This window comes from Dendrobates tinctorius, unplaced genomic scaffold (assembly GCF_039654945.1).
Source record: "Dendrobates tinctorius isolate UK_male_01 unplaced genomic scaffold, ASM3965494v1 ptg000007l, whole genome shotgun sequence".
Lineage (NCBI taxonomy): Eukaryota > Metazoa > Chordata > Amphibia > Anura > Dendrobatidae > Dendrobates > Dendrobates tinctorius.
Window position 1 is genome coordinate 49,370,860 of NW_027361675.1, and position 20,767 is coordinate 49,391,626.

Here is a 20,767-nt window from a genome sequence, read left to right on the forward strand (position 1 = left end):
GTATGTAGCATGCATGTAGTATGTATGTAGTATTTTTTTTTTTTTTAACATTTAACACATTAGCCGGATGATGGGACTACTACTGTCCCATCATTGGCTAATGTGTCAATCACTGTCATGGTAGCAGGCATCACCAGATGGGACTTGTAGTCCCATCGGACGATGCTTGCACAGACCCCCGGACATCAGCACAGCCCCCCGGCAGGCCGGCACAGCCCCCCGGCAGGCCGGTACAGACCCCCACAGGGTGCACAGACCACCGGCAGGCCGGCACAGCCCCCCGGCAGGCCGGTACAGACCCCGGGCAGTCCACACAGCCCCCGGCAGGCCGGCACAGCACCCCGGCAGGCCGGCAGAGACCCCCGGAAGGCCCGAAATGACGGCGCATCATGATGCGCACACACCGCGCATCATGATGACGTCAGGCTGTCAATCAACTTTGAACTTCCGATTCCGATGCCGACTTCCGATATTGAAAAAATATCGGAAGTCGGTATCGGAATTCCGATACAGCAAGTATCGGCCGATACCCGATATTTGCGGTATCGGAATGCTCAACACTACTCATCACACATCCTCCATCCCATAGTCCCATGCCCATATACCCATCACACATCCTCCATCCCATAGTCCCATGCCCATATATCCATCATACATATTCGCCATCCCATAGTCAAGTGCCCATATACCCATCATACATATCCACCATCCCATAGTCCCGTGCCCATATACCCGTCATACATATCCTCCATACCATAGTCCAGTGCCCATATACCCATCACACATCCTCCATCCCATAGTCCCGTGCCCATATACCGGTCATACATATCGTCCATCCCATAGTCCCGTGCCCATATACCCATCATGCATATCCTCCATCCCATAGTCCAGTGCCCATATACCCATCACACATCCTCCATCCTATAGTCCCGTGCCCATAAACTCATCATACATATCCACCATCCCATATGCCTGTGCCTATATACCCGTCATATATATCCTCCATCCCATAGTCCAGTGCCCATATACCCATCACACATCCTCCATTCCATAGTCAACCATTATGACATCATAATGAGCGGCAGGGCTTGCAACCTATGATGACATCAGCGTCGCCATGGCAACCATTATGACATCATAAAGAGGGGCGGGGCTTGATACGCAAACACTGTATCCCCATTATGCAAATAGGGGCATTATGACAGCATAATGAGGGGCGGGGCTTGACACGCACACACTTTTTCCCCAGTATGTAGATAGGGGCAAAATTGTTTGGTAAATTGGAACACGCGGGGTTAAAATTTCACCTCACAACATAGCTTAGGACGCTCTCGGGGTCCAGACGTGTGACTGTGCCAAATTTTGTGGCTGTAGCTGTGATGGCACGGATGCCTATCCCGGACATACACACATACATACACACATACATACATACACACTTTGAGCATTATATATTAGATTCATTATGTAAAATAGGGGGCAGGTCACTGAGGGATCAGTGACCTGTCATCAATCTGCATTATGAATTCCTAAGCAGAGCACCACATGAAGACCCCCCCTTCACAGGCCACTCTGGAGAACGAGCATATCATTAACTGAAAACTGAAAATAAAGATTAAACAACAACCACAAGACGAATTTCATCAACCAAGGTATCATTTTAATCAGTATAACTGCAACAACCTGAAACTGTCTGTAGGTTACTGTGTACAATCCTGCTGACAGGTTCTCTTTAAGTAATATCCACTTGCCCCCCAAGTCAGCTCTCACCTAGCGTAGTTGTGTTTAGAACATAACATCTCATGAAGCTTTCAGAAATAATTTAGAAGTTGTTGCCTGGTGTCCACTCTCCCATTTGATGGTGTCTACAGTGTGTACAAGCTGACCTCTTCGTTGAGACAATCCTATACCTGTTTGTATGTATAAATAATGTTTATCTCCACTGGTTGCACAGATTTTTCCTTTAAAATCCATTTTATCTTCGGTTTTGTATGTTTTATTGTTGGTTGCTAAAAGGGGCGGAATACTCTGACAACATTGTTCCCAGCAGCCAGCTGGGAGTGAGAGGTGCATCCAGGGGTCTTCCCCAATGCTCTTCCCATTCCATTCCATTTCATCTGTGCTTCCATCCATTTCACAGATTTTCCAGCCCTCCCAATCCTCCTTTTAGGGTCTGCTGAAAAAATGCTTGAGAGTTTCCCCATTGACATCCATTATGCTCATTACTCGAAACAAGAGCCCAAGCATTACAATTTACTCAATTCATGTAACAAACACTTAAAAATTTTAGTGCTCGCACATCACTAGTGTCTTGCTCCGGATCATAAATCAGCCAATTGTCCCTTGACCTTGGAGCCAATAGCCTGCAGCATGGCCAGCACTATTCCTACTTTGCCTACCCTGCCTGCAGTGCTGTTTCTCATCTTGGCGAGGGGTCTCTGGAATGCTTGGTGACCGTGAACGATGTCCAAGCGAGAGGACTTCTGGTGTCAGGGACTTTGGTGACCTGGGCAAGGGACACACTTCTGCATGTGCTAGTGCCTCTAGTTCCTAGAAAGGGGGTCTTGGTTAAGGTGTGTACATGTAAATGCCAAGAACTCTCCTATGTCCTAGGCCGACATATGCACAGATTGTGTGTTCCATGTCCCACCAAGTGGGAGTGGTCAAGGACTTGTTGCATGTTATTGGTCGAGATTTTCCTTTGCTCTGGGACTTGGGGCAAGCTGCCAGAAGTCAACTATGATAACAAAGTCATATGATGTAAATGGTGAATTTCTAGAAAGGAGAATGAGGAAGCATCCCCTGAAGCCAATATACCGGACCTGGAAGAGTACTCTGGAAAATGTAAATGGAGATCCCAAGAAGGCAGGAACTGATAATTGGTCATCACAAAATAATGACTTATGTCATGGAAGCAAAGTGAAGCGACAGGTAAAAAAGTGCCTCCTCAAGGCCAAAGAGGAAAAATCCAGAGGGTATAATCGGGGGGGCTCAAGAGAAATAATTTAAGCCTGGGATTGTGAACTTGTGTTACAGCCGACAGGAGAAATCAAGTTACTTAGCCAGTTGCAGGGACCTTATAGTGTGGTGGAAAAGGTGGAAGAGGTCAACTATAAAGTACCCTGAACAGGAAAAAGAAAGTGTTTCCCATATATTATCGCAACCTACTAAGACTAACACCCTGGAAGAATAGGGATCCGCTGGAAATTCCTTGCTTTTTGGCCTGGTCAGAAGCCAACATTGTGGGGGTCAATGTGGTAGAAACTTTGCCAACTTACAAAATCAGCAATACTTAAAATTGGTACCGAAAATTAAGGTCAGGTTCTTGGACGTACTAGGTCACACTTTTGTCATCAAGCACAATCATCATTTTTGGGTCAATTTAAATCCCTGTAGGCTCTGTCTTTTGGCAGATAGTGCCAAGCCTCCATCTTTAGGCTATGTGCACACGTTGCGGATTTTGATGCAGATCCGCAGCATTTTTGGACAATCCACACAAAATTGCAGCGTTTTTTCTTTTCGCATGTCAATTCTTTTTGCAGATCTGAAGCAGCGGTTTTTAGTCTGGCACATTCTCTCTCTCATTCTTTCATTCTCTCTCTCTCTTCTCCAGAGGCACAAGGAAGAAAATTCACAGACCAAATCCATTCCCAGTACCACCTAACAAATCCGCACAGCAAAAACGCATTACAATCCGCATCAATTCCGCATGAAATCCGCAAGCGTTTTGCCCTGCGTTTTCTGCCAAGACATGCAGATTCTGTGAAGAAAATTCCACAGGCTAGTAAGCAACGTGTGCACATACACTAAAGGGCCCATCACACTAAGCAATATTGCTAGCAATATCGCTATAGCATCAATGGTTTTGTGACGTAGCAGCGATATTGGTAGCGATATCGCTATGTGTGATACTTACCTCCGACCACTCCACCCGCTGGTTATCGCTGATCGCGCGAGAACGGCCTGGGCCGTTTCTCGTCACCAGCTTCCTGCTGGGCTTCCTGCTGTGGAGACGTGTGACGTGTGGATGTGGGTGTGAGGACGCCTTCATCGCCTCGCCTGACAGGTAAGTAGCGACCGCCGACCGCTGCTATGTCGCTGGTGAGATCTGCCTGTTTGGCAGCTCACTAGCGACCACTTAGCGATGCACCAGCGATCCTGACTGGGTCATATTGTTGTCGGGATCACTGGTGCATCGCTAAGTGTGACAGTACCTTTAGAGTGGGAGGTTGTAACAAAGCTAGGTAGGCTAGGGTTAAATCCTAGCTCTACAGGTTTTGATTATTTGCATATGGCTAGCTCTGCATATAACCAGCTAGGTATTCACCTTAAGGCCCCGTCACACACAGCGATCTCGCTAGTGAGATCGCTGATTTTGTGACGCCACATCGATCTCGCCAGCAAGAACACGGTGTTTGACGGGGATCAGTGACCGGCCCCCCTGCCGGGTATTGCTGATCGTCCTCGATCGGCCTGGGCCATTTTTTGATCACTGGTCTCCCGCTGGCCAGTGCGCATCGCTGTGTGTGGCAGCGGAAGCCAACGATCAGCGAGGCTCCCAGCGCTCTAAGCAGGTGCTGGGAGCTGGTCTCTAAGGTAAATATTGGGTTACTAAGCGGTGCGCGTCACTTAGTTACCCAATGTGTACCTTAGAAACCTGTGTGCTGGCAGCTCCCGGCGCAAGCACGCAGGTTTCTAAGGTACACATCAGGTAACTAAGTGACGCGCACCACTTAGTAACCCGATATTTACCTTAGAGACCAGCGTCCTCGCTGGTGCTGATCGCTGGTGAAGCTGCCTGTTCCTGATCCTGACAAGGTCGTATCGTTGTTGGGATCGCTGGTGCATCTTTATGTGTGACGGGGCCTTTAGTCAGTCAGCTAGAGAAAAGCTGACCATGGTGGATTTGTGTTGAAGCTAAAGAGAGAGACAGAATCTCTCAGAGGAGTCTGCACAGGCATTTTGCATCAAACGGCAAGTATCACTGATTGCAATGAACGATAGATGTGTTGTTTGACCAGATTGGGAGTATCTCAGCAGTGCATGAGTAGTTTGTCTTTATGTTTTTGTTTGGTATTGTGCAACCAGTGAAAAATAAAAGTCACATTGTTCTGATACAAGAATCCAGTGCCTGTGTGAACACTACCTACTGCATACCTGAGAGCACACATATCTATCTATATCTATATCTATATATACAGCTATGTCAAAAATTAAGAGACCATTGCAAAGTTTTCAGTTTGTCTGATTTTTCTCTTCATAGGTATATTTTTGAGTAAAATGTCAATTGCTCTTTCATTCTATTATCTACTGACAACATGACTTCGAATTTCCAAGCACTAAATTTTGTATTTATTTTCAGAAAATGAGAAATGGTCAAAATAACAAGAAATGCAGTGCTTGCAGACCTCAAATAATACTAAGAAAACAAGTTCATAATAATTTAGAAACAACAATACTAATGTTTTAACTCCGTAAGCGTTCAGAAATCAATATTTTGTGGAATAACCATGATTTTTAATCACAGCTTTCATGCTTCTTGGCATGCTTTCCACTAGTCTTTCACACTGCTTTTGGGTGACCTTATGCCACTCCTGGTACAAAAATTAAAGCAGTTCTTTGTTTGATGGCTTGTGACTATCCATCTTCCTCTTGATTACATTCCAGAGGTTTTTCAATGGGGTTCAGGTCTGGAGATTGGGTTGGCCATGACAGGGATTTGATGTGGTGGTCCTTCATCCACACATTGATTGACCTAGCTGTGTGGCATGGCGCATTGTCCTGCTGGACAAAACAGTCCTCAGTGTTGGGGAACATTGCCTGAGCAAATTGAATCAACTCTTTTTCCAGGATAACCTTGTATGCGGCTTGATTCATACGTCCTTCCCAAAGATTAACCTGCAAAATTCTAGCCTTGCTGAAGCAACCCCAGATCATCACTGATCCTCCACCAAATTTCACAGTGGGTGCAAGACAGTCATCTATGGTCCAATCCTTATGGTCTTTGGCAAACTTCAGCCTGGCTCTCCTTTGTTTCTCAATGATGAAAGGCTTTTTGCTACCTTTACATGACTTGAGCCCTGTCTCTAGGAGCCTGTTATGAACTGTTCTTGCCGTGCACTTCACCCCAGCTGCCTTTTGCCATTCCTTTTGTAGGACACTTGATGTCATCCTGCAGTTGCTCAGTGACATTCGAATAAGATGACAGTCATCCTGGTCAGTGTAGAGTCATTCTCACCCCCTGCCGGTCTGTAGCTTTGTTGTCTCCAATGTCTGATGCTTGACCTTGTTGTACTGAACTGCAGCCTTAGAAATTTTAAACATGGAGGCAACATGACACTCACTGTATCCCTCTGCTGTTAAAGCCAGAATTGAACCCTTATTTCCTCACTCAAGACTTATCTTTTCAACTCCTTGGCATGGTTAAAACTTCCTTTTTAGCATGTGTTTAAAGTTCTGTGTTTATCCATGCTGATTTCCTTAAATGCTTCCTATTCTTTCCTCTTTTCGTAATTGTTATCAATTGTTCTTTGAGAATCTCATTTTTCAAAATTTCCCATCCTTCCTGGACATTTTTGTCCTTAACAATATCCAGCCATTGGATCCCTCTGATTCTCTTTCTGAGTCCCTTAAAATCTGCCTTTCTGAAATCTAACCTTGAAGTTTGAATCTTCACAGGTCTTCCGCTAGTTATCCAAAATTCTAAAATAGCATGGCCGCTACCTCCTAAGGTCCCAGCCACTCTTACCTCTTCAACATGTTTGTAAGGATTAGATCCAAGGTAGCAGATCCCCTTGTTTTCCCCCCTACCTTTTGGAAGATAAAGTTGTCAGCAAGAGAGGATAAGAATTTGCTTGACCTGTTAGTTTTGCCTGAGAGAGATTCCCAACAAATATCTGGATAGTTGAAATCTCCCATGCCCACTATGTCATATTTTTTTGAAGAACTTTGCCATTTGATGCATAACGAGTTCATCCATATATTCAGCTTGCACAGGCGGCCTGTAGTAAATGCCTACAATGGTGTCCTTTCCGCTGTTCTCTCCTTGTATTCTTACCCAAACAGTTTCCACAGAACTCCCAGTCTCTGAAGCTTCAATCTCTGTGCAGACATACGTGTCTCTAACATACAATGCGACACCTCCTCCTCGTTTTTCAAGTCTGTTTCTTGCAAATAATTTGTATTCTTCTAACTTTGTATTCCAATCATGTGTATCGTTCCACCAAGTTTCAGTGATTCCAATGACATCGTATTTCTTTTCCTGCGTTAGTTTTTCCAGTTCTCCTTGTTTGTTGCCAATGATTTGTGCATTTGTATAAAAACATTTTAGTTTGTGATTGATTTCTCTTTCTCCAATATTATTTAGATTTTTTTTGTCTTTGTTTTTCCTTTCCACTTCTAATAGCATAATAATAATAACTTCTAATAATCAATGGCATTCCTGAATTGTTGTGCACATGTTGCGGATATTTCCATCCTTATTTCCACAGCATGTCAATGCTTTTTGCAGTTCTGCAGCATTTCTACACCCATTGACTTCCATTGAGTCTGTCAAATCTGCAGCAAAACCGCAGGAGTAAAAAGGTTTGCAGATTTGCTGCGGATATGGTGCCAAAAACACTGCAGAAAAATAAATTATGTCACAAGGAGGAAGAGTGTGTGGGCGGAGAATATGTGTGTGTGTGCGCGGAGAATATGTGTTAGCAGAGAATATGTGCGTGTCTGTCTGTGGGTGCCTGTGTGTGCGGGTGTCTGCGTGTGTGTGTGGCTGTGTGCGGGTGTCTGCGTGTGTATGCAGTTGTCTGCGGCTATGTGCAATAACACTACTGCCTGTACTGTTGGTCATAGCGCTGCGGGATTATGCTGTCACATGTCAGCATGACCCCGCAGCTGTGACTGTCACCTGTGGTAACGCTACCACCGCTACTGTTGGTAACAGCGCTGTGGGATCATGCTGGCAGATGTCAGTGTGATTCCGCATCTGACTGTGACCCGCAGCAGTGACCTGCAGTAAAAAAAAGCAGGCATGGGCTGATGACACTACTGCTCCTATTGGGCTATGTCTGCTGTCACTGATAACAGTAACAGCAGGTGCCGCTGATGGGAGAGTAGTATCATCTGCCACCTGTGCTCACAGTAAAAAAAAAAAAAAAAAAGTAAAATTACATACATATTCACGTAAAAATAAAAACCATTTAATACTCACCTCACACCAAATCCCTGATGCCCTCATCTACTAGAAATAATGTAAAATAATAAACCAACATATACTCCCTGTCCACTGTAGTCCAGGTAATCCAGATTGTCCCACGGCGATCTCACATGTATATCAGTCATATCGGGAGATGTGACCACTCTAACCAGCCTCCGGTGATTATGGGAGGGATAACCTCCTGTCAGGGTATCACTGCACTGCCGTGAGAGTTCACCGGAGTAAATCAGCTGATCAGTTCTGGTGCTCTCATTCAAGGCATCGCTGCATGAGAAAGTTCTCACACAGCAAAAGTGCAATGAAAGCACCGGAGCTGATGAACTCCAGTGAACTCTCACAGCAGTGCAATGATACAATGAGGGATTACCTCCTGTCAGTGTATCGCCGGAGGCTGAGTACAGCGGTCACATCTCTCCATGTGACTATTCTACACGTGAGATCGTCGTGGAACACTCGGTAAATGGACTATGGTAGACAAGGCGTATTATATGTTGGTTTATTATTTTATTTTTGTTGCAGAAGTGGGCGTCGGGGATTAGGCATTCAGTAAGTATGGTAAATTTAGATTCAATAAAGGAGTCTGTGTGATTCTTTCAAATAAATGACTTTATTCAGGCTGTGTGTTTATTTACAATATAACTATAGGATTAGTAATGGATAGGTGTCTTATAGACGCCTCTCTATAACTAAGCCGTGGGTTTGATGTCACCTGACAATACAAAGGTGACATAAAACCCACAAATATGAACCCCCACTTGTAACTGCTACAGGGTAAGTGGGAAGAGCGTGACTATGTGCCAGAATTGGTGCATCGATAAGATGAGCCATTTCTGGGGTTGCTGAGAGCTGATGTTTTTAGCCTGATGGGGTGCCAATATCTATGGCCCCTTCCCAGGCTCTTAATATCAGCCTGCAGCTGTCTGCCTAGCCTTTGCTAGTTTGAATTTACAGGCGGGACCCCATGTAAATTTTTTTTCTGGGGCTCCCCAGCAAACTAGCCATTAAAGGCTAAGCAAATATCTGTGAGCTGATATTAATAGCCTGGGAACCTTTATGGCTATTGGCTCATTCCCAGAATATTAACCTCAGTCCTCAGCCCTGGGCTTTCCCTCTGCTGGTTATGAAAATTACAAAAGAAGCCCACGCAATTTTTAAAAAAAAATATTTTGAAAAATAAACAGATACTGCATTCCATGCAAATTTCGTGTGTGTGTCTACTTAGTAACTCTTTTTGTACCATTTTATTGATGAGGGTATTTGGTGGTTGACACCTGTTCATTACTAAACCTAGGGCTTGGTATTACACACATTATATTATTTATATATATATATATATATATATATATACACACATACACATACACACACACACTGTATATATACTATATTTATTTTTTCACTTATATTTGTTTTTTGTGTGTAAACATTATATTTGAACATGGTGTGTAATGATATTATGGTTATCAATGGGAAATGAAAAAGAAGAGGTTGAACCAGTGACATCACAATTTTTTTTTAAATATATCTTTATTTAGCTTACAAAAACGCATACAAATCCGCATGAAAATCCACATCAAAACCACATCAAAACCATGCAGAATTTCAATTGTGTTTTCTGCCAAAATGCCAAGAGAGGCATAAACCACACAGAAATTTCCGCAAGCAAATCCACAATGTGCGCACATAGTCTAATTTTCCTGAAAAAGGAGTCATTACAAACCCAAACTGTGTAAACACTTCAGTTAAGATACTTTATTCATTAAGATGACTGTATTTAGAGTAGCAATTGTCACCCCGATTTCCTCATCTTGATTAGGAATATGTATAATTTTTAGCACTTTTATACCTTGTCATTTTGTTGTAATCTATAGTCATTTAGGTCTAGATATTTGCCAGCCACATACCAAGTATGGTTCAGCTGCTCGGGATTAGCACGGTTACCAAATGTCATCATTCTCACATTATTAATTAGAACATTTAGAAGAGAAGAAAGCTATTATTAAAAGTAACAAGGGTATTGCTTATTGCTTTATAACAAATATGAATTTAGAGAACCTCACCTGGTCCACGCCTGCTGATATCGCTATCATAGCCTTCAATGAATTCTCCAGGACAACTCTCTGTAGCACTTACAGCACCTCGATCACTGGCAAGACTAGTCAGACTACCTGATAAACCACTGGAGAGCATTCCACCAAAATGTTTCTTTTGATTATCAATTGTAGGTAGAGTGGGCTCTGTACTTGAAACTAACAAGAGAAAAGACAGATAAATGTTTGTACATACAGTTCTCATTATAAATGAGTACACCCCTTTGAAAAATAAGATTGTAATCAATACCTGTCTGAACCTAAAACAATTTCCAAAATTTTGAAAAGGTTGAGTTTCTTACATTTTTTCAACTCAAAACAAGACTATAAAATAACTTTCATTACAAAATCTTCAGTTTTACTCAAATTAGTTTAAGCGAAAATCAATGCACCCACCCCACATGAAAAACTACTATATCTAGTGTTTTGTATGGCCCCCATGATTTTTATGAACAGCACCAAGTCCTCTAGGCATGGAATAAACAAGATGGCAACATATTACAACATTTTTCTCCATTCTTCAAGAATGACATCTTTAGATACTGGATGGAGATTGATGCTCAACTTGTCTCTTCAGAAATCCTCATACATGTTCGAATGGGCTCAGACCAGGAGACATACTTGGCCACTGAAATAATTTCACCCTGTTCTTAAAAAAATGCAACAGTGGCCTTAGATGTTTATTTTTTATCATTGTCATGTTGTAAAATCAAGTCCTATCAGTTTAAATAAACACAGCTGGACTACAATGACGGAGTAGAACCATCACAAAGAGGATTACACGGAAATGAAAAGCATTTGACTTAATATGAGAGTCTGAGCAAAGGGTCTGAATACTAATGACTATGTGATATATCAGTTTATCTTTTTTAATAAATTTGCAAAACTGTCTACATTTCTGTTTTTTTTCAGTCAAGATGTGGTGCAGAGTGTAAATTAATGAAAAAAATGAACTTTTTTGAATTTACCAAATGGCTGCAATGAAACAGAGTGAAAAATTTAAAGGGGTCTGAATACTTTCCGTACTCACTGAATGTTGTTTCTGGCTGAAGTAGGATACACATGCTATGGTCATGATATCCATTGTCTGGAGGAACATAGGCTGTGATTGCAGTCTATTATGGTGGGTGATACCAAAAGCTGTGAGCCATCAAAAAGTTGGTAGACATGGGGTATCACCTGGTCCGGAGGCAGTGGAACTACTGATCCCGAGTTGGGATCTTGTGGACTAAGGGCATTGTATTTTGGCCATCTGCCTGGATTTCTGCATGACCGTAGACAGAAGAAATAAAACCAACTGCATAATTTACCCGCCTACTTGATTATTACATCGCACAACTTCAGATCTTCACAATATGTACTCATTTATGCTGACCACTCTATATACACACAAAAAGTAGATTTTAATCCTTATTATAGACACAGTATATATGGATGTCCCTAATCAAAAGTTTTCAAGGGATTATCCAGAAATAGAAAAACAGGATTCCTTTTTCCCCCAAAATTACATCACACCTGTCCCATTCAGGTTTTGTGTGGTATTACTGACACCAATGGTCAGGTGTGGCACTACACACCACTATAATAACAATATCACTATAAGTCCCCATACAGCAAGAGCTACTGGAACATCTAGATATAGGTTTGTAACTTGCAATTATAACTTACCAGAATCAATTCTATTTTTTCTGTACTTCTCATTTTTGGAATCAAGTGAAGTTTTCTCATCCAAACTTGAAGAACTTAAATCAGAGTCACTTTCACTGTCACTTGTAGCCACTGAAAAACAAAACAGCATTTCATGGTTCCAGTTATACTACTCACAAGTCTAACTGTTCTGCAATAAACAATTATCAGAAAAATCATTCAGTAAATGTTCTTATGTTTTCCCCTGAGCAGCCAAATTCTCACTATAGTGATTGAGGAGATTGACAGTAAAAAAACTCTGTGTTCACAATATTGGTTACTATTTTTAAATGACCTTTCTTTAGCAACTGATACCTAGGCTCTTTCATGGAGATTCCTCAATATTCTAGTGATTCATCATTTATTGTGCAGGAAAAATACCCTTTAAAGGGGCTGCACACTACACGGACCACCCCTTCTTAAGTGCTATATTCCCTCTGTATTACTGCTAATGGTTGCATAGTCAATGAGATGTATATATCACAGAGATGGCTTGCCTCTGTGATGTAACCCGGAGAATTTTTTCTAGTGCATGAAAGCACTAAGAGGTTTGTTTGTTGCACCTGGAACCGGGTTGCGGGTAGCTATGAGAGATGGGCTACCCACATGCCTCACCTCTGGGTGTGGTTTCAGCCTATTTAATGGAGGCTGTTGTTTGTCAGATAGTCTATGTGTTGGGAGGGAGAAGACCTCCTGTGTTTGGCTCCAGACCGAGCCAGAGTACTGGACACTACCCAAGCCTGTGCGCCGACAGGCCTGGAGGAGCAGAGCCCTGCTATGGACATTTATATTTTCTTTGCCTAATCTAAAGGCTGTTTGTTTTCTGTTTTTGCTTCTGGGGGGTTATGAAGGAATAAACACACATGAACTTTTAAAGGAATGAGACTCCTGTTTTCCTCCCGTCGCACCCAAGTGAGTGAAACCCCTACACCCAGGAGGATAACTACGGAGGTCACAGGGGTCGCAGTTGTGACGTGGCTCGGAGTGCTTAGGGGACCGTCCAGGCAGAAGTGTATCTCGGGGGTACAGCCAAGGCCCGTGCCCTGGGCCCAGCCGGCTGGGGGCCACAGTCAGGCCACCTAATGCGGCGGTCCACAGTGTCTCCCCTGGTGGCTACATTCTACTGCTCTCTGAACTGGGAATCTGCAGATTTCTGTGCCAGTTGTCAAACTGACAGCCGGCACAAAGAAGATGCAGTGCGCCGCTCCCAATGATCAATTGTACTTTCATCTTACAGACACGAGTAAAATTGGAACTATTACCGCCGGCCAGGTCAGAGCGACACCAGCCGTGTGATCATGTCATGTGATCACATTGTGATGTTACTTACCGGCGCTGCAGAGATGCAGATGGGTGGTAAGTGCTCCAGTGGAGCTGAAGACACAGAAGATTAGGTGCATGGGGGTGGAGATTTAAAGTGTGTGTGGAGATTTTTGGGGGGGAGATTTGGAGTGGGGATGGAGGGATTTATTGTGTATGTGGAGATTTGGAGGGGGATGTGTTATGGACTGTCGGAACGCACCTAATTAAATAAACATAGAGACTAGGTGCGTTCACAGTCCGGGGTCCACCATGCAGAGGTGTTAACTGCTGCTAGGCAATAATGGACAGTGTATGGCAAAGGATAGCAGAACTCACGCAGGTTAAAGTCACCCAGTGTGTACTGAGGCAAACTCTGTTACTTCACAGAGAGTGCCCTGAATGGTGTAAGAACCATAACCTGTACAGCCTCACAGACTACTGCTAGGAGAGTGTTAGTGTGACGTCACAGGATGCTGCCCCAAGACATGAGGTCAGCGCCCCTCTAGACCCACTCATGCATGGAACCGCTACTGCGGTGCCAGGGGTATATCCTTAAGGTACGCTGTACCCTGTTAACTGTCACAGGGTGCAGCAGACAGTTGCTTACCGCACAGAGTATGTACAGTGCCGCACTGGCAGATGCCACTAACCAGCCTCAGCCTAGAGCTGGAAAGCACACTAATTGCGCACGGGGCCACTCTGATGGACGCTGTGGTAATGCGGTACTGACGTGCCGTGTGTTGAATGGCGCCCTCAGGCGCAAATATGTCTATGGAGCTTAGAGCACTGTGGCGCCAGTACTGTGCTGACTCAAAGAACCTAAACCCTACCAACATGCGTATCAAAGGGAGGGGAAATATAGTAAGTCATTCACCAGTCTCAGACATCCATCATCAAACACACCATTTCAGCAATCAGTCTCTATATAAGCACATGGCCGGGCGGCCATGTGAACCTTTTATAGCTGTAACCTTCCGGAACCTTCCTGGTGGCCCAATTGGAGCAGCAACAGGACCTGAGCACGTGACCTCCGACCTCCAATGAGAAGTTGTCCCACGGGCACGATCAGTAGGGGAAAAGCAGGACTTAGTCCCAGGAGCGTCTGTTTTCTGCTGTCTCACCCATGATACAAAAGTAGAGCCAGAAGGTGTAACTAGATGCCTAGCATTAGCCTGGGCAAGGCGCTGGGGCCGACATCTCTGCTGAGCAGCCTGCTCTCCAGCTGGAGAGGAATGGGAGACCGCAGAAGGCAAGGCTCGCATTCCCTCCTGTGCAGAGGCAGGAACCCGACACCTAACATTACCCCCCCAGGGCCCCCTTCCCCCTGAGCCTTGCTACGCTCAAAGGCCGCAGTGAATAGTGGAGCGCGAATGTTCTCCACCGGCTCCCAAATCCGATCCTCTGGGCCATGACCCCTCCAATCCACCAGATAATACTTTTTTCCACGTACCACCCTGCTGACCACAATGGCATTCACGTCAAACTCGTCCAAGGACATGCTTGATGTCCCGGCAGATGACTCGGAAAACCAGGACATGTGAACGGTCTTCAGTAGGGAAACGTGGAAGGTATCAGTGATACCCAGGCGTGAGGGAAGGGCCAGCCGGTAGACCACAGAGTTAACCTGTTCGAGGACCTTGAAAGGACCAATGTAGCGAGATGTGAACTTAGTGGACTCGACCCGCAGCCTGATGTTATGGGCGGAGAGCGATACTAAGTCACCAGGGGAGAATGTCGGAGCGGGGCGCCAGTGTGCATCGGCGGAGACACTCATTTTCTCCTTGGAGGCCCAGATGGCATCCTGAGTGCTGTCCTAAATGTCACGTGCCTCCACCGCCCAGTCTGACACCATAGAATCGGTGGAAGACATGGGCATGGGAACAGGGACATGTGGATGCTGGACGTAATTAACCCCTTTCTGCCATATGACGTACTATCACATCCATGTGCCCTGGGACTTAAGTCCCAGGGATGGGATAGTACATCATAGCGATTGGCGGCGCCCACGTAGTGAGCGCCACTGATCGCGGCCGGGCGTCAGCTGATTATCACAGCTGACACCCGGCACTATGTGTCAGGGGCAGTCACAGACCGCCCCCAACACGTTAACCCCTGGCACACTGCGTACCGGGGGTTTAGGGAAGCATCAGGAGTGAGGGGGCTCCCTCCGTGCTTCCCTGAGACCCACACAGTAGCGCAATGTGCAGCGCTGCTGCAGGGGTCTCCTTCCCTGCAGGTCCCCAAATCCAAAATGGCGGCGGGGACCTTCGGGGACCTGCAGGGAGCCGGCTTCCTCAGTGCCTGCAAAGCGCACGCACGAGGAAGCAGCACTGCCTGTGACAGTTCGCTGATCTGTCACAGCGATCTGTGATGTGACAGATCAGCGATCTGTCACATGACAGTTATGTCCCCCCTGGGACATTGTAATAGAGTTAAAAAAAAAGTGTAAAAATAATTTATAAAAAAAATAATTTATAAAAAAAAAAAAAATCGCTAAATAAAATTTAAAAAAAAAAGACAAATATTCCCTAATAAATTCATTTTTTGGAAATAAAAATTAAAACACTATAAAAGTACACATATTTGGTATCGTCGCGTCCATGACGACCCGCCCTATAAAACTGTCCCATTAGTTAACCCCCTTAGTGAACCCCTTAAAAAATAAAATTAAAAAACAAACCAAAAAATAAAGCTTTATCATCATACCGCCGAACAAACAGTGCAATAACGTGTGATCAAAAAGACAGATAAAGGGGGCGTGGCCTGCTTGCTAATGGCACCGGTCACTTAGCTGCTGAGCTCCAGCCACTTCGACTCCTAACCGGCTCACTGCGGCTCGCCAGCGGCACCAGTCTCTCTGCACACGGGGGGGGAGGTGCTGCGGAGGTATCCAGGATCGTGGCATGCCAAGGGGAAAATCCCAGAAGAAGCCGTCCCCGGCGAAAGTTACAGACTTCTTCTCCAGCACGGGGCGAGGGAAAATGGCGGCGGCATCCTCCTCCGCAGCTTCCTCACGCTCATCCAGGAGGGGATCCACAGCGGGCCCAGACTTGGACACAGACGCTGCAGATATACCGCTTACCAAAGGTACAATGCAGAAACTGCTCAGTGCCCTCCACTCATCACTGCAGCAGGATTGGAAAGATATGGTGGCTGAGCTGAGGGGAGATATCACTGCCATAGGCAGCCGCACAGCACATATTGAATCTAAAATGGGGGAGCTGACAAAGTCACACAATAGCCTCATTGATGCCTATGCAGCACTGGAGGACCAAGTGCAAAAGCTCCATACCAAGGTCTTGGATTTGGAGGACAGGTCCCGCCGAAATAATATAAGAATCAGAGGAATTCCAGAGGCCATACCAGACAAGGGGCTGCAGAGTTTTCTAGGCTCCTTGCTGCAGGAGCTGCTCCCAGACCTGACTGCAACTGATTTCCTGGTGGACAGAATACACAGAGTCCCTAAGCCTAAATCCCTCAGTGCTGATGTCCCTCGAGACACTTTAGCTCGCCTGCACTTTTACAAGACCAAAGAAGCCCTGCTGCAAGCCCTGAGAAAGAGACCCCCTCTGTCTGAGCAATTCCGGCACCTGTCCATTTTTCCAGATCTGTCTGCAGGAACCCTGGCAAAAAGGAGGGCATTTGCTCCTTATACCAAAATTCTCAGGGATGAAGCTATATCCTATAGATGGGGTTTCCCTGTAAAGATCCTGCTTTTCCGAGCAGGAAATACCCATGCCTGCCATTCCCCACAGCAGTTGGCAAAGCTCCTATCCTCATGGAACTTGGCAAACCTCCCGGCCAGATCCCCAAGAGCTACAGGATCATCCCAACAGGATAAAGTGAATGAAGATTGGTCCGTCGCGTGAGTTATGTGATATGTTTGAGTCGCGGCTGAGACTTAGTTGCTACTTTTAAGGTCCGCTGGTTCTGTGCAACCGGGACCCTGAACCCCCATGGCGGTAAATTTCCACCATACCGCAGGCCCCTTTTTTGGGCTTTTTTCTTTGTGGACTGATGCTCCCTACATCAGTAATGTTAGTGATGTCAATATTGTTAGTGTTATCTCTTTCCTGCCTAACCTTCCTTTTCCCCCTGCAGCTCTAGGCAAGAGACTTTTTTTTTTTCATGTACAATGGTACTGAACTGTATGTCTATAAATGTTAGGGGTCTGAACTCACCAGCCAAGAGATCCATGTTTTGGCAGGAAGTGGTTAAATCCAAATGTGATGTAATATGTGGTCAGGAGTCTCATCTCCTCCAAGGGGACTCGCACAGGTTAAATAATGCTAAATTTCCTTTCCTACTGCTGGCTTGTGGGAAAAAAAAAAGGCTGGAGTATTCATTTGTGTAAAAAATACTGTTGCGTTCACACTACATTCACAACATTTAGACCCTGACGGTAGATACGCCATTATTAATTGCTCCATAAATGGATCTAAGTATACTATCGCAACCGTTTACGCCCCCAACTCTGGTCAGATCAGCTTTTTGCGGAGGTTTCTTTCCAAGCTTTCATCCGTTAAAGAGGGTAAGCAAATAATCTGCGGGGATTTTAATATGGTAATGTCCAGCACTCTGGATTGCTCCAATACTGCTGTGGGGAGGAAGGAGATGAGCACAATAATTTCAGAAAGGCATCTCCATGATATATGGAGATGCCAACATGCAAATGAGAGGGACTACACATTCTTCTCGCCTCGGTTCACCTCTTACAGCAGATTGGACTACTTTCTGGTTGATAGCTCACTTATTATGGATTGCTCAGATTCAAAAATTGGACTTATAGCTTGGTCGGACCACGCCCCCATATACCTGACAGTTCAGGAGCAAAACCGCCCGCCTCTTTTTACCCGGTGGCGTATGAATGACTCCCTCCTAGCCTGTAGACAAATCTCTGAGGAGTTGCAGGCCGACCTCGCAGAGTTTTTTAACTTTAATGACAACAAGGAGGTGACAGAGGAAACGCTATGGTCTGCACACAAGGCCTATATTAGGGGGTCATTCATCAAAATTGCCACTAGGGAGAAGAGGAGGCGTCAGGCAACTTTCAAAGCTCTACTGTCCCACATAGTACTTTTGGAAGCCCACAATAAATCTGCCCCAAACTTGTCGACATCTGACAAACTCAGGAAACTAAGAACACAGCTCCGCCAAGTGTTGATGGCAGACTATGAGAAAAACTTAAGGTCCCTCAAACAGCGGTACTATATGATGGGTGACAGGGCGGGTGCCTTACTAGCCAGGAGGGTTAAAAAACGAGAAATGCAAAATAAAATTGAATACCTCGTGACGGGTTCTAATGCCACAATACGCAACCCAACGGAAATAGCCAACGCATTCGCTGACTTTTACCAGTCTCTCTACAACCTTAAAAATGACCCCACTGCCCCAAAGCCTACCCAAACGGCAATTAATTCCTTCTTAAACAATATTAATCTTCCTCGGTTATCTGCAGTACAGCTGGAGCAACTAAATTCCCCTTTTTCTCTGGAGGAGGTTCGCCAGGCGGTGACCACAGCCAAAAGAAATTCAGCTCCAGGCCCAGACGGCCTCACTAACTCCTATTATAGGCAATTCACTGAAACCCTGTCTCCTTTCCTCCTGAGACTTTTCTCCTCTTGGCGAGCCACAGCAGATATTTCACCAAATAATCTAGAGGCCATTATGGCTACCCTGCCAAAACCTGGAAAAACCCCTATTTCACCAGGAAACTTCAGGCCAATATCCCTCCTAAACTGCGACTTAAAATTGTATGCCAAAATAATCTCAGCTAGAATACATAAAGTTCTTCCATCACTGATTTCCCCGGATCAAGTGGGGTTTGTGGCGGGGAGGCAGGCGAAAGATGGGACGAGACGTATGCTGGATCTGATTGCGGTGGCTGAGGGGAGGAAAATCCCCAGTGTATTCCTGTCCCTGGACGCAGAGAAGGCGTTCGACAGGGTGCACTGGGGATATCTGAAATCTGTTCTGGCCAAGTTTGGTTTCAAAGGCCCCATACTTAATGCCATAATGGCGCTGTACTCTAACCCTAACGCCAAAGTTCTGGCATCCGGATTTATATCTCGGAGTTTTGAATTAACCAATGGGACACGCCAGGGGTGTCCGCTCTCCCCTATCATCTATGCCCTTGCTATAGAGCCTCTGGCGCAGACTATCCGTGAATGCCCTCGGATCTCGGGGATTCGAGTGGGGAGTATAAATCATGTGATCAGTCTATATGCAGATGATGTGATTTTATCTTGCACTAATGTAGAGGTGTCCCTACAACACGTAATGGAAATCCTGTCCTCCTTCGCTCAAGTCTCGTATTACAAGCTTAATATTACCAAGTCCTTAATTTTTCCGCTCTTCTTGCCAGCCTCTACCAGAGCCACTCTTTCTCATCTTTACCCTTTCAAATGGGAAGATGAGGGAATCCCCTACCTGGGTATTATACTGGCCCCGCTACACTCCGTGATCCGGAAAAATCTGCTGACCCTGCACACCTCACTGGATAAAGAACTTACTCGCCTTTCTCTTCTCCCGCTCTCTTGGGTGGCGAGAATGCAGACTTTTAAAATGATCTGTCTCCCAAAAATTATCTACTTACTTCGGTGCCTGCCCCTAACAATTCCGCAACGGTATCTCACCAAAATTCATTCGCTAATGAGTAAATTTATATGGGCTGGGAAAAAACCTAGAATAGCCCTGAGATGTATGCATGCCCCGTTCAGTGGTGGAGGAAAGGGTATTCCTAATATTCTAACATATCACAGAGCTGCTATCCTGGAACCGGCTCGAGATTGGTGGAAGAATGATTCAGACTTGAGATGGTTACAGATTGAGTACACCTGGGCACAGGCCCACTCCCCTAAACAATTCATAGACTCCCTGCTCCTAACCCCTTCGCCCCCCGGCGATCTTCTACCCACCACAGCAGCTCTAAAGAAAGCTTGGTCCTTATGGAGCAAGCCAGTGTCACAGGCTCTAGGTCCCAGCCTTCCCCTTAGATCGCTGGAAGCCTTCATTCCGAATTTGAATCTTGCCGCCTGGACACGTGGAGGTCCAATTACCCTAGCAGATCTCTATAGAGAAGGCGCCCTACTCCCGTACTCAGAAATGTGTGTTAAATTTAACCTCCCCCGACACAGTTTATTCCAGTTTTTTCAAATACGTCACTTCCTTCAGTCCGCTCCTCACCTACCGGTTCCCACAACAGCCGACCACGCCGCAATTAAAAAATTCTTTCAAAATAGCAAAATTAAAGGCCTTTCATACATCCATAACCTGCTAAACTCCCCGGAACCGGACAAACAATTGCCGTATATGCTCAAATGGGAAAAAGATCTAGCCTCTCAGCTTCCGTCGCAAGAATGGTTCGCGGCCTCAAAATGGATCCATAAATTCTCTTCATGTCTCAATCACATAGAGCAATTAAAAAAGGTTCATCTGCGGTGGTACAACTCCCCTACTAAACTGGCTTCTTTTTCCC

General features: G+C 45.2%; 1 protein-coding gene across 8 annotated transcripts in view; it reads right to left on the reverse strand.

Moving 5' to 3' along the window:
- RPH3AL (rabphilin 3A like (without C2 domains)) overlaps positions 1-20,767 on the reverse strand; it is a 592,574-nt gene that overhangs the window by 10,340 nt on the left and 561,467 nt on the right. For all 8 annotated transcript variants that reach the window (XM_073574447.1, XM_073574464.1, XM_073574429.1 and 5 more), the window contains 2 exons: positions 11,971-12,081; positions 10,273-10,461 (listed from right to left, as the gene is read on the reverse strand). In XM_073574447.1, the coding sequence (XP_073430548.1) occupies positions 10,273-10,461; positions 11,971-12,081 (300 nt within the window). The remainder of the gene's footprint in view (positions 1-10,272; positions 10,462-11,970; positions 12,082-20,767) is intronic.